This window comes from Punctularia strigosozonata (assembly GCF_000264995.1).
Source record: "Punctularia strigosozonata HHB-11173 SS5 unplaced genomic scaffold PUNSTscaffold_6, whole genome shotgun sequence".
In the NCBI taxonomy this organism is placed as follows: domain Eukaryota; kingdom Fungi; phylum Basidiomycota; class Agaricomycetes; order Corticiales; family Punctulariaceae; genus Punctularia; species Punctularia strigosozonata.
In genome coordinates, this window is record NW_006767438.1 from 1,045,109 (window position 1) to 1,058,600 (window position 13,492).

Below are 13,492 nucleotides of genomic sequence, written 5' to 3' on the forward strand. Positions count from 1 at the left end.
GACTCCAGTTCGCTTTGTGTTTACGGTCCGATAGATCAGCATTTGTTACCTCTTTCTGTGTCGGGAGCAAGACGAGTGCAGGAACCCAGCGAAAGTGTCTCGGCCAGTGGGTGGTCGTGCCGGATAAAACGCCCATACTCAGCGTAGTCGGCAATACTCGCGGTTGCATACGCTTGAAGACTCCGAGTACGCTCTGTTCCTATTGGTGGTCTACTGAGGTACAAGAACCGAGCCGAAGTATGTCACGATCGTAGGCCTCTGCGTTCTGGAGTTTTGAGGCATCAGCTGGAGCGAGGCTGTCTCGACGGTTCGCACAAAACATATCGTGATGCTGCCGGAGTCAATAGCGAGAGCGCCACCAGAGGGGAACACAGAGTCGCAACATTGACGTGTGTAGAACAGATACCCCCAGCGCATTGCGAGTTTGTTGGAAGTTCGAGCAGGTGATGATCGCACCGTGGTGGTGGCGGAAGGAAACCTTTTAGGTTTATTCCTTGTCCTCCACCAGCTCACGTTGCGCTCTGGCTACCTGCATCACCAGCCACTACGCTCCCCTTCCTATCAGGAATGTCTGACCAATGTATGCTCTGTTTGGGCCCATTGCACAACCGCTGATCCATGGCGCAGCCAAATCCCAGTACGCCGCTGCAGCTAGCGTACCCTTGATCAAGTCTCCTAGTGTCCGAGTTCCTCGTCCAGTATGTGATATATAACGCAGAGCTATATCGTCACGGAACATACTGACCTGATACCCCATAGGTCACCCTTCCTCCCGACATCCATCCTCTACCCGATTCGGTCACAGCATACGTAAGTCGGCACGCTTATACGCAACGCTCATGGTCCTGATCATCCCATCGACTATAGTTCGTCTACCCGTTTACCCTAGAACCGCATGTCCTCACCATGGAGTCGTCACGGCGCGCCACGCTAGCGGCGCACGCAGCACGTAGAGAGGCGTACCTCCAGGCCCGCCACGACGAACGTGAACGCCGCAAACGCGAGGCTCTGCGCAAAGTCGCGCCGGGCTTCGAGCCAGAAGCCGCACCGCTCGTGCCCATCAGCCTACAGAAGTCTGATGGGCCCTCGTCGCCTCCGCAGAAGCCTAAAGATGTCATGGAGGATTTGGTGGATAAGCTGGCGCAGATGTAGGACTCGACAATAAGGTGCGGGCTTGATGCATACGATCGGACGTGGATCTGTCTTCTGACATACCATCTTTGTACGTCTAGTGATACCTCTATACGCCACGAGCAGCGGGATTGCTACGATCTACGCGCGACTTTTTACGTCCAGCTCAGCGGGCATGCCCTCTTCCAAACCCAAACCACCGAGCAAATTCTTCGCCGCCAGCGTCGCCATACCCAATCTCGTCTCGATCGTCGCGCTCCCGAGATGCGGGAGCACGACCGCCCTCGGCTCCTTCACGAGCGGATGGTCCGCCGTCACGTTCGGCTCGCCCTCGACCACGTCCAGCCCCGCGCCCCATATCCACCCCTCCCTCAGCGCCCTCGCGAGTGCGTCCGAGTCCACCACCGTCCCGCGCGCGGTGTTCACCAGCACCGCCGTCTTCTTCATCTTCCGCAGCACCTCCTCGTTCACCACGTGATGCGTCCTCGCCCCGCCCGGCGCGAGCACCACCAGCACGTCGCTCTCCCGCGCGAGCTCGTCCAGCCCCACCCGGCGCACCTGCACGCCGTACTTCGCCGCGATCGCGGCCTCGAACGCCGGGTCGGCCGTTGAGGACGGGTTGGACGTGAAGAGGCAGTGCGTGATGCCGAAGGGGACGAGGCGCGCGAGCGTCGCCTGCGCTATCCGCCCGAAGCCGAGGAAGCCGACGGTGCGCTTCGGGGAGAAGGGCGACGCGCTGATCTGCGGGCCGCACAGGCCGAAAGGCGACCATGAGAAACTTGGCCACTAGAAGAGCGAAACGCGTGAGTGGAAGGCGGCGGGGGAGGGTGGAGGTGTCCTTTATGGGATGGGGGATGGGGGATGAGGGATGAGGGACGTACACCACCGGATTGAACGAGCGAAACAGCCTCGCCGCCGTTGCGGCTTGCCATCAGGGCTAGCATCACGGTCAGGTCCGCCACGGCGTCGGTCAGAACGTCGGGCGTGTAACCGATTCGAACGCCGGCTTTCGCGACGACCGGGAGATCGACGTGCTCTGCGGGTCGCTTAGTCCAATGCCATGTTAAACTTTGAATATTGAGGGCTCACCATAACCGACTGACATCGTCGAGGCAACTTTCAAGCTGGGTCCGGCTAGAATCGATCGCGTTCGAATTTCGCGCATCCGCTGCATGTACAAACATACCTGCATCTATGAGTTCCTGGTTGACCTGCATCATGAATGCATACAGGTCGAACAACCTTATCGAGAACAGGACGCGAGACGTACCTTGTCCGAAAGCATCACCAAGACCCCAGCTGCCCCTCGGATGTTCTCTAACAGCCAGGGGCGTTCGCAAGGCTTGTCTTCCGGCCAGACGACCAGCTACCATTACATTGATCAGACAAAACACACGACGGTCCAGCTTAAGAACGTGCTTCACATCTATCTCCGGCCTGTCCCGCAGGAGAGGCATAACATTGGGTCCCAAGTCCCGGCATACTACGACCTTCAGCTTGGGTGTTCTGAGGTGAGAAGCGACATGCGTTAGACGACGCTTCGTGGACGCAAGAGACGATGGTGACCCAGTGGACATTGCGGATGAGCTTGTTCGAGGGTAATGCTAGCGTTTAAGAAGGCGGACATCGTCCTACAGGCGAGTGAGCTTGACGGACAAACGGCCGGTCAGACGGGGAGATACCGGAGATCGCCGGACCGGTGGACCGGCCGTTGAAAGAGCCTGACCACAACGAAATCACACCTTGACCCGGTCCGACACCTGCGCGTGGATTCCGATATGTCCTCCGGAGCAGAGTACGTTTACAATCTGTCTCGCGTACTCAACTGCTCTGCTAACATTGCCTCCGTCAACTTGGCAGAGTTCGTTGTTACGAGTCTACCGTCTCTGAAGGGCAACATCTTTCTGCGGAGTGGCACAACCGGTCAGCGCCTGTCAATCAGCTCCCTCCTGAGGTCCTCTCCTTGATCCTTAGATATGTTATGCCCGACTTACCTCGTGATGGCCTGCTACCCGACGAAGACCTCGCCTTCACCGGAGTGTGTCGATACTGGCGACAGGTCGCCCTCGACACGCCCGAAATATGGTCCGGCATCCCAAACGACGTCTCGCTGGAGATGATACAGATGTTCTTGGCGCGTTCGAAGAACGCCCCGGCGACCATATTCGTTGGACCAAACACGGATTATGCTCCGGCTGTAATCTCCATGGTCCTCCCTCATATCGGCCACACTAGGTATCTCTCATTGGACTCGATCCTATCTGCCGCAGATGTCAGACAGCTAGCACGTCCTGCTCCGCTGCTCGCAGAACTCATCCTCGGTTGCCAGAAAGCGCGTCTTCCGCGTCTACCCGATGACTTCTTGGGATTGTGTGCGCCTCGCCTACAGAGACTATATCTCTTTCATGTCTCATTCAGCTGGGATATGATGCGTTGCACATCACTCGTCGGAAACCTAAGGAGATTCGAATTGTCAGGCGTACCCGCAGATTCTCTTCCAACCGGAGAACAGCTCTACCGGGCTTTACAAGCCATGCCTGGGCTAGAAAGACTCTTCATACGGTCCGGAGCATTACACATGCCCCCAACTTTGGACATCGGCAGGACTAGCGACAGTGCTATCACGCTCCCTCGGTTAACTGCATTAAACCTATATGGCCCCGGACAGTTCGTTTGCAACCTTCTATGCCGTCTCAAAGTTCCTCCTACCGCGTCCGTTATCCTTGGACTTTGCAACTTTGACCAATGGGACATTGCCTCCTGGCCACACTCCCCGTGGATGAACTTCCTCGGGGAGCATCGCGTCTTTCACCCCGGCAGTTTTACACGTATGGATTATCACTCATCCACCTGGGAATGGAGTTTGACGTGCTCGTCGCGACTGGAAGGGGCTTACGATCCCCAACCATCACTCCGTCTGACAGCCCCTCACGAATGCCTGGTCCATCTCCTCCGTGAACTACCCATGGAGAACGTCAAAATCCTGCAAGTGGAGGCCTATCTGGTGCACGACCCGGCCTTCCTGGAGCAAGTCATGGGAGCTTGCAAAGCGGCGTCCGAAATACGACTTGCAAATTACGTCGACTGCCGAGCCGTCTTTCCGCTCCTCGCCTCGTCGCACGGGGAAGACACCGAGGATCACGGGTTGCTCCCAGCATTACGCCGGATACACATAAGGAACTTTACTCGCAATATATGCGATGACCTTTCCGGCGACTTATCCGATTTTCTGTCACGGAGAGCGGCAGCAACAAACAGGGAATTGGAGATCTCTTTGCCACCTAACTGCGGTGCCCGGAGCGTAGAGATACTCCGTAGCATGATCGGGGAGTTAGCACGCGTCGTTGTGTGCGCGGTGTAGCTAGTGGAATGGGGACAGGGTGAGTTGCGGTACCGTGTCGCGACGTGGACTACGACTATGTTTACCACCAGCTCAATGAACTCACGCGAAGACCTTTCCATTTGCAGTCGAGAGTGATGAGGTGTAAAGAGAATAAGAGTAGGGCTACACGATGCTGATGCTACATTTGCGTTTCCTGTGCGTTTTATTCGGTTAGAATATATCGGACCGGCAGAGCGGGCAGCTTGATGAGTGGCTCGAATTAAACCACTGCAAACAACGTGAGCTGCAATCACCCCGGTTGACACTTTCGCGACCATCACCTTGTATAGACATCCTGCATGAAATTTGTTTTTGCATGTCCTGCACGGCTTCCTGGGTAGACTGCCGTCCAGAGGACTAATGACACTATGAAGCATCGTCAGCGACCCCGTCCCGTGCAGTGCAAAAGCACACATACGAATAGCAGATAGCGCATTCGACCTGCCCTTCGAAATGACCGGCGACGTTCTTCATGAAGAGCCTGAGGCCCTCTATGATGCTACCGTTCTTTACACACCAATGAGCAGATGCCTTCCAGCGACAGATCAATGGAACATACCTGTGAGAGCGCGAACACGCCTAACACCCACGATCTCCACCGGTCTTCCAATACGCCGATTCTCTTCTCGTCTTTGATCTCGACGCCATGCAGAGGCCAGTCGGACGGCAGCTTCAGTGTAAGCTCGAGCTGGTGCTCGTCCACAGCGAACGAGGCCGTCACCTCGTTGACGGACTTGGCGACCTTGATCGTGAGGTTCTCGTCGACGATGTCCGAGGCCGCTTTCGACTCCTTGATATGCGTAAGCTCCGCTTCGAGGAGTACCGGCGAGAAGTGCGTCGATGTATATGTTGTGATCGTGCGCGAAAGCGTCCGGTCCTTGCAGTCGTTGACCCAGGTGCGGATCAGAGAAGGCACAACCAGTAGTGCCCGGTAGTAGACGTGAGCGGCAAGGACCTGCAGGCTGATATGTGTGCTGGGGTCGTACACTTTGCCAAACGAGTGAGTGAAGATGCAATCGCCACGTGAAACTATGACTCACGATCGACGTAGTAGTTCTCGACCGCCCACATCCCAAGTTTGAAAGCTTTCGGGAGGCCAGAGTATACCTGAAGCAGTTCAAAGATCGCAGGGAGAAGCCGTGATGCGACGATGTCAAGATCGCGCAACTGCTCGATGTAGCCCGCCTTGACTCTCAGCGAGGCATCCGTGAACAAATCGAACGCAAGCATCCAAGCTAGAAGATAGCCAAAGCGATTCTGCTGGTGATTCAGGAATCGCAATACGGATAGAGAATACCGGACGTACCTGCTCCTCAGGACCATCGCCTCCTGCGACGCTCGAGAGGAGAATGACCAGTTCCTGAGGAAGCTCTGCTTTGAACGTCCCTTCGGTATCGACGCCAGCCTCGACTACTAGGAACTCTGTTCGCTTCCGAGCGGCTTCTTGAAGTAGTTGATAGGACATCTTCTGGACATCCGTAGACGGATCCATAACTAGATGACACATCTATAGAGCTTGACCTTAGCGATGCACCCAAATGGGGGACTGGAAGCTTACCGACTGCAACGTATCCTGCTGGATGAGAGACGCCGGTAAGTCCTGGACAATGGAAAGCGCCAGTTCACGACACGTCGAGAGGGGCACGGAAGCTTTCTTGTCAGCAGCTGCGTATATTATGTCAACACAGAAAACAGATGTTACGTATAGAACACTCACGCAAGCGCATGGCTACTATGTTGCGTATGAGGACAAGCACAGCCGATTGTCGCTCATTCCACACCGCTTTCAGTTGCTTATTGCTAGTAACGAGCTCTAGTATGGTCGAGACAAATCTAAGACTTCTGGCGAGCAGCGTTAGCGTCTCTTCCTCAGCCAAGGAACAGTTCTACGGGGATATCAAGTCATTCGCCTGTTGACGAAGGTTCTGCGCCGCGACGTACCTCAAGATTGTTCTCGACAACGTCGAACATGAAGTCCCAATGAGATCCGGACACATTTTGCAAGATCGGGGCGAGAGCGACGAAGATGTCCGTCATTACGCTTTCCACCTCCTCGTTCACGCCGTCTTCGTCGTCATCATCAGCGTCGGCTACCCACTTTTGGAACGACTTCACGAGGTTAACGGCACGCGGTTGAGGAAGGAAGGCCACATCTGAGTCGGGGTTCGGAATCGTCATATGAAGTCGGCGAAGATATTTCAGGCCCGTCGTGGCGGCTTTAGAGGGCGGCACGCCAGTGAGCTCAGCCGCTAGCTCGTTGCGGTATCGGTCTAGGCGAGTAGGTTCTAGTCCCGATTGAGCAACAGCAAAGAGGATAGCTAGCGAAGATTCCGGAGCTGTGCGCGTGGATGTGAGCTCATATAAGCAACAGTGGACCTGAAGGGTGCGAACCTTGCTTTTCCATCTTGCGTAATATCTGCACCCATTGCTCCGCGTGGGGCTTATCAGAGCCGCTGAGAACGTGGTGTACGACTGGGTACACAATACGGGACGTCCGCGGGTTATCATGGTCTTGCGAGTGCTTGATAAGGTCCACGACGAAAGCCTCGGCGGGCTGCAACGCGGGAGAAGGTTTCGTGTCCAAGAGGGTGCCCAGGATGTTCGCAAATGCAGCGTCGTCAGAGGTCACCGGCGAGAGGAGGTATGCTGAAACCCGCGATATCCCCGTCGCCAGGTTCTGGATGGTGATAGACGAGATGGTAGAGGAGAATACTGGGCTCCGTCCACCAGGGACCCTTAGAGCGTCGTGCGCATACACCCCGAGAGCGAGCAGGTGCCGGAGCGCCCAAATGTTCGTACGTGCAAGCTGCCGGTCCTCAGACATGGCATCCAGCAAGGCCGAGACGACCCGCGCATAGGACGAGAAACCGTCCACATCGAAGGAAGGGGAGTAGATGGAGTCTTCTTCCTCATCGATATTCGGAGGTACCAAGGGATCGACGACGCCAAGGCTCACGTGCAACGGGGTCGCAGGCAGGCGGCCCAACATTGCGTCGAGTTCGGCGCGAGACGGGAATATGTCTTCGAAGAGCCGCAGGTTCAGCGTCTGCGCATGCGTCTGAGCCGCTAACAGGACTTCTTGAGCCCTGGAAGAGTATGAGCGGCGTCCTGCGTATGATGAACGAGCCTACCGGACTGTGGATGCCGTATCAACGAGAAGGGCATGCATAGCGTCCTTGATGGACCGTACAGTCTCCACCTTCCTGTCTTCTGAGGCCCTGCTCCACCAGCACCCCCACAACTCGCGCGCGTGCTTCGCCTCGTCCAACCCGGACAGCACGTGCCCAACCACGAACACATCCCGAAACAAGGTTACGTGAGCAATCGAAACCAGTTTCGGTTTGCTGACGAGCAAAGGGTGCAACAGCTGCAACGGTGCACTCAGCTCCGATGAATCGGTCTTGGTACCGTGCAGAGCGCGTTCGTATCGTTCCACAAAGGTTGCTGAAATGGCGTCCACGAAGGTAGCGCATGCGTCCTCGGGTACGAAGTGATCTGATGGATGCCCAATCATCAGAGAGGTTTTGCCCCATGCGCACGCGTCCACTCACCAGGGGCCACCAGCAACAGTTTCAGGAAGTCCAGATCTGCCTCCGAACCCTCCAGCGCCTGTGATAGCGCTGATTCGACAACTGAAGCCAACCCCACGCCTTCAGGTTTGAGCCACGACGGCAGCTTCCCCGACCGTGCCGCGTCAAACAGCGGAAAGAGCGCCGCGGAGGACGCCTGTGGGTAGGAGACCATCGATGATAACGCCGCGTTCCACGCCTTCGACACCGCCGCGGCGTCGTTCCGTCGTGCGATGTAGGTGAGGAGCAGCTGCACGGACGCCGCGAGGCGGTTCGCTACCGCACTCTGCACGGCGTTGTCCACCTTCTCGTCGAACGGTTAACATATATGAGTTTATGGGAAAGCATTGATATATTGCCGGAATCGAACTCACAGAAGCGGAGTCAGACTCTGCAAACAGCACGTCCGCGAACAGGCGCACCAGCTCTTCTAGCGCAATGATGTCCGCGACAGTATCTCCTGCACCATCTGCCATGAGCCTACCGAGTACAACACCCGACAGCTGCAGCACCGCGTCGCGGCACGCCGCCATGGGTGGTGCCTCCTCCTCGAACTGCTCCCTGAACGAAAGCAGCAACGGAAGCAAGATCGGGAATACCGTCCCAGGCTCGCTCGCCCGACCCGGTTCGACAATCGCCGCCTGCCACGCCACGTCAAAGAGATCTGCGCTAACAGCCATCAGCAAACTTGGTCTGACCACGAACACCGCCATCCTCTCTCTCACCGTGGTGCATATGATCCAATGCCACCAATGCCTTGCCCACCGTCTGCCCGACTGCGCCCAGATCCACCCTCAACCGCCTCTCCTGCACCAGCGCCCGTCCCAGCGCGCCAAACTGTGTCGCCACCAGAGCCCTAGCCAACTCGGCGGAGTTGCCCTCACCATCCCGCAGTGCGCGTCGGGAGAGGAAGAGGATGCACTCCAGCAGCGCGCCGATGAACGCGGCGGATGATTTCTGTCGTTCCGCGCCCACGAGCGCCCCCCCGTCGAGTGCAGCCCAGAAGGCCGTGAAGAGCTCGGAAAAGGGCTCGTTCCCGTCGTGTTCGGCGCGGAGGAGCTGGCAACGCGCAGCATCAGCGTATTTGTTATATAGAAGGCTCGGATGGAGAACTCACGCTCGGCGGGATTGTGGAGAGCACAAGGACAACGACAGGGTAGCCCTGTAAAGGCGAGCCGGAACAGCCGAGGGCAAGGAACTGGAGGAACTCGATCCACGTGCGCGACGGGGACGGAGAAGGGGTGTGCCCATTTGTCTCCGCGACGTCATGCTCGCCGTCGTCATCATCAGAACCCGAGTCAGAATTAACATCGTGCTGACGAGGGGCCGGTGAGGCTTCGATGAGCCACGCCTGCGGGAAGCCTACATGCGAAGCGCCTCAGCTACAGCTAGGTCGAGATAGATGTACACAATGCATACCTTGCAGGAAGACGAGCAACGGCTCCCACATCGCAGCCCTGACCAACGCGTCCGGCTCAGTCCACGCGGCTCGCAAGAGGGCGGGGCTGAGCACAGGCAGCAACGACTCCACCTCATCTGCAGCGTGATACATTGCATGAGTTCGCCGCTTTCTAACCAGAGGGACGAATACGTACGCTTAGCCGACCGGAGGAGAACGCTGAGCAAGCCCCAAGCGGCCCGCCTGACGCCTGGTTGCTCGAAGCCGAACGCGACGAGGTCTTCATGGTCGTCCAGAGCGGGTGACTGCCGGCCGTGATAGAGGGCCGTCCACAATGCAGGATTGGAAAGCAGGTCGTGGGCGAGTTTCACCGGGTCATCCTTGCCCTCGTGGTCTGAGTCCTGCACATCAGGCTCGGGAAGCCTCTCCGGCGCAGGTGCCACCGTCAGCCTCGAATCTATCACGCGGAGTGAGTTCAATAAATTCTGAACACCAGCGAGATTGCATGCGAGCGTACTGATGATCCATCCCAGCGCGCCGAGCCCACCGATGCGCAACCTCGCGTCCCGATCCTGCCCCTTCTCCTCATCCGCCTCGCTCTTCGCTCTTGTGCCTTCAGTAGTGGGGGTCAATGTCCCAGGGCGCTGCTGCGCCGCTCTCCCGGATCCTTGCTGTCCTCTCCTCTGCTGCTGGCCCCTCTGCGGCACCGGGCTAGCCGCCTCAGACGGGGCGACGGACGAGACCGGATTCAGGTACGCGTGCGCGCCGCCCGGATCGAGCACCACCTTCGTGGTCCACGCGAGAAGAGACGCATATACCCCGTCGTCCAAATGCTTAGCCGCAGAGGAAGATGCGCTGACGAAGTGTGCCCAAGAGCGGGAGGCCTGCAGCGCGACCTGTCGGTCCACGTCGTGCGTTGCGGCGCACCAGGTGCCGAGGAGCGCCTCGAGATGATCCGGCGCGGCGGCCTCGCGGAAGAAGAACAGGAGCGCGTCGAACGCGGGCAGGAGGCGGAGGAGCGAGTCGTGCAGGCCGGCCGCGAGGAGGCGGACGCGGCGTGAGGCGCTGGTGAGCAGTGACGGCAGGTGATGCAGCTGTGCGGGTGCTCGTTAGAGCTCGGATATACGGGTGAAGATGGGTAGAGAGAACAGGGTAGCGTACCCACACGGGCAACATCTCGACGATCACCGCCGTCACCTCCGCCCGCTTGCGCGCGACATCAACCCAGTTTGCTTGCAGGTCCTCAAGAGCGCGCGCTTTCGTCACCGCGTCCTTCTTCCGGAGATTGCGCAGCGGGACGAGCAGCTCCGGCGGGAGCGTGTGCGCTAGCCCGAGGGTGTCGAGCGGATCCGGGCGCACCGGTGCGGGCTTCACGGGCGGGATGTAGACCTTCTTCCGCGGCTCGTTCTTTGCGTTCTTTTTCTTGTCCTTCTTGCTCCCCTTGCCGCCGTCTTTGGGCAGCGGTAGGGGAAGTGGCTCGCCGGCGGCTTTGCGCGCGTGCTTTTTGCGCGTGCCGGAGGTCGCGGAGGATTTGCCGTGGCTTTTGACCATGGAAGACGGAGGTGAATGGAGTCAGTCGATTGGATGGCTGGGGGAAGGATGATCAGAGGATGTTTGATCCCGAGAGGTGGTTGTAAGGCGCAGGGGCTGACTCGGCCGCGGGCCCGGTATATGTTATGTGCGATGGTCGATCAGAGTCCAAATTTGTTATCGTATCGATATACGTGTTAAGGTCGTAGACGTCTCGGGGACAGAAACGAGCAAAGCACAAGCAAGTTACAAGTTGAACGCAAGAGGCCAGAGATCCACGGTCAGCCAGCACTGACTTGATCAGATTGACTAAACTGACGTCAAAAGGGAAAGCGTCGGCAATTACCGGATATATCCTCCCTTCAGCCACGACCGACGAACGTCCACGACCTTGCATTGCTGAACAACGAGCGGCATGTATATGCAACTATTGGCCCTGTGCATGCTTTTGATGATTGCACACAACACAAATCGCCTTCGGCGTAGACCACTATCACATGTTGCCCCAATAGGATGTAAACCAGCGCACGGTCGATTGGGATTGTAGATTTCGTGGGTGCGAGAGATGCATACATAGAGTCTGAAGCGCCTCGTACCGGCCTGTCTCTCATGTGTCTACTCCGATATGGCGTCCCATGTCTTCCTGTGCGTCCCGTGTTGCCATTCGTCCGAGGTTCCAGACTCACAGCGTACGTATGTACACAGTACCGGCGCGACCGGCTACATCGGCGGGTCTGTTCTTGAAGCGCTCGTCAATGCGCACCCGGAGTGGTCTTTCTCCGCTCTTCTCCGCAATCCCTCGGCACGCTTCACTGACACGTACCCGCACGTTCGCGTCGTCCAAGGCGGCTTCGGGAGCGCCGCCATCCTCGAGGAGGCCGCCTCTCAAGCCGACATCGTCATTCGTACGTCCCGCCCGTCGTTCAGGCCCCTTTTCATAGTGAGTAACTAACCCGCGCGCGCGCAGATTGTGGCAACTCGGACCACGAACCCTGCGTCCGCGCGCTCCTTACCGGACTCCAGCGCCGCGCCTCCGCCTCATCCCCGGCCTTCTACATCCACCTTTCCGGAACCGGAACGCTCGGCGACCAAGTCGAGGGCACCCACCTCGGTACGCTCAACCCCAAGATCTGGTCAGACATCGCCGACGTCGACACCATCACCTCCTTCCCCGCCACTCGGTGGCACCGCGTCGTCGACTCGCTCATCCAGTCCATCGCCTCCGCGCACGGCGAGGCACCGAAATGCGCGATCGTCGCGCCGTCGGAGGTGTACGGGCCCGGCTACGGCCCGGGGAGAAAAAGCAAAGCATGTTCCTCCCCGTCTTTCGCGACGACATACTGCGGGTCGGCGCCGCGTTCTATACCGGAGAAGGCACGAACACGCGAAGCTGGGTGCACGTCGACGACGTTGTGCAGATCTTCGTCAAGCTCGCCCGAGGCGGCGGCTGCAGCGGGCGGGGGCACCACCGTCTGGGGCAGAGAAGGCAAGGCCCGTTTTTTCCGCTCGCGTCTCTTCGAACCCGCTGTCTGAACCCTTTTCCCAACGATTTTCCTCCAGGGCTGCTACATCGCCTCCACCTCCGAAAATATCCCAGCTCGCCATCGCGCGCGCGCGCAGCAGGCAAGATCCTACATTCGCAAGGTCTCATCCCCAGCGCTGAATCGGTCCCACTCCCCTTGGCCGCGATTGACAAGATGCTCGCGCGCGTTCGGCGTCCCCGCGTTGGGCCTGTACGAATACGCGGCCAACTCGCGGAGCAGGGCCGACCGCGCCCGGAAGTACTTGGGTTTCGAACCGCGCGGGCCGAGCGTGTGGGACGTGTTGGAGGAAGATCTAACTGGGACGGGGGACGCGCTTGTTATCGACTTCCTTTGACGGGTTTGCATACAGAATGATGCTTTCTGCATGATCCGTCAACTCGACATAGCCAAGACATCTGGACTCGATTTGCATGGGGGATCAAGCAACGGGCGGACAAGCGGCGTTTTCAGAACATGAATAACGACGGATGTCCGCGCTTGATTCGGTAGTGCAGCCCAGAAACCCGGATCAGCTGAGATGCGAGTGCTAATACTCAGGAAGGACACTGAAAAACCCCTTTTGTTCCCTCACGCTCATTGCTCGCGTATATAACCGCCCGGGCCCCTTCCCTTTTATCAGTGTCCGCGTCCTGCGCAGGTCGAACCCCCGCGCCTCGTCAAAGTCCGTAGACGGAGAAAGCGACAGTTATACTTATAATTAGTACTCAGAGGTTTGCGGTGCATGTGTATTTGTGAGTGAGTATACACCCCAAACGATCCCGCCGTGCCTGCGAGCTCGCGGGCGGGCTCGGAGCGGGGAGAAGACCTTGTGTTTAAGCAAGCAAGGTTGCCTAACGGTGGTCGTCGGCCCTGACTCAGGTAACGTACTCTGTTGTAAGTATGGTGTGATCATTGTGTACGATAAGCACGCCCCGTCGTACTGCATTCCCTATGACAT

At 58.0% G+C, this 13,492-nt stretch overlaps 4 protein-coding genes across 4 annotated transcripts; 2 read left to right on the top strand and 2 right to left on the bottom strand.

Annotated features, from left to right (window-relative positions):
• Window positions 1-643: 643 nt before the first annotated feature.
• PUNSTDRAFT_102598 (uncharacterized protein) lies at window positions 644-2,708 on the bottom strand (the record flags this gene model as incomplete). The annotated part of the gene is made up of 9 exons (XM_007383688.1): window positions 644-698; window positions 760-810; window positions 868-1,166; window positions 1,233-1,917; window positions 2,013-2,167; window positions 2,221-2,265; window positions 2,318-2,342; window positions 2,402-2,497; window positions 2,556-2,708. 6 exons carry the CDS (start codon window positions 2,706-2,708, stop codon window positions 1,273-1,275), a joined length of 1,119 nt encoding a protein of 372 aa, XP_007383750.1. The 3' UTR covers window positions 644-698; window positions 760-810; window positions 868-1,166; window positions 1,233-1,272.
• Window positions 2,709-2,909: 201 nt separating this feature from the next.
• PUNSTDRAFT_134229 (uncharacterized protein) lies at window positions 2,910-4,492 on the top strand (the record flags this gene model as incomplete). The annotated part of the gene is made up of 2 exons (XM_007383689.1): window positions 2,910-2,926; window positions 2,992-4,492. 2 exons carry the CDS (start codon window positions 2,910-2,912, stop codon window positions 4,490-4,492), a joined length of 1,518 nt encoding a protein of 505 aa, XP_007383751.1.
• PUNSTDRAFT_102600 (uncharacterized protein) lies at window positions 4,457-11,060 on the bottom strand. The gene is made up of 19 exons (XM_007383690.1): window positions 10,643-11,060; window positions 9,999-10,575; window positions 9,678-9,938; window positions 9,502-9,618; window positions 9,200-9,444; window positions 8,808-9,141; window positions 8,457-8,746; window positions 8,065-8,386; window positions 7,645-8,008; window positions 6,905-7,599; window positions 6,455-6,849; window positions 6,231-6,399; window positions 6,072-6,178; window positions 5,820-6,020; window positions 5,554-5,770; window positions 5,073-5,500; window positions 4,932-5,020; window positions 4,795-4,879; window positions 4,457-4,741 (listed from the first exon to the last, which is right to left on the bottom strand). Exons 1-19 carry the CDS (start codon window positions 11,030-11,032, stop codon window positions 4,685-4,687), a joined length of 5,343 nt encoding a protein of 1,780 aa, XP_007383752.1. The 5' UTR covers window positions 11,033-11,060; the 3' UTR covers window positions 4,457-4,684.
• Window positions 11,061-11,636: 576 nt separating this feature from the next.
• PUNSTDRAFT_126196 (uncharacterized protein) lies at window positions 11,637-13,103 on the top strand (the record flags this gene model as incomplete). The annotated part of the gene is made up of 4 exons (XM_007383691.1): window positions 11,637-11,656; window positions 11,717-11,916; window positions 11,979-12,497; window positions 12,572-13,103. 4 exons carry the CDS (start codon window positions 11,637-11,639, stop codon window positions 12,907-12,909), a joined length of 1,077 nt encoding a protein of 358 aa, XP_007383753.1. The 3' UTR covers window positions 12,910-13,103.
• Window positions 13,104-13,492: the final 389 nt, after the last annotated feature.

Excerpts from the sequence above, each read along its gene's own strand:
- PUNSTDRAFT_102600 (XM_007383690.1), bottom strand. The coding sequence starts at position 11,032 with ATGGTCAAAAGCCACGGCAAATCCTCCGCGACCTCCGGCACGCGCAAA. Across the intron at positions 8,009-8,064 it reads ACTGTTGCTGGTGGCCCCTG|ATCACTTCGTACCCGAGGAC; the intron begins GTGAGTGGACGC and ends GGCATCCATCAG. Across the intron at positions 6,179-6,230 it reads CATAGTAGCCATGCGCTTGC|CTGCTGACAAGAAAGCTTCC; the intron begins GTGAGTGTTCTA and ends TAATATACGCAG.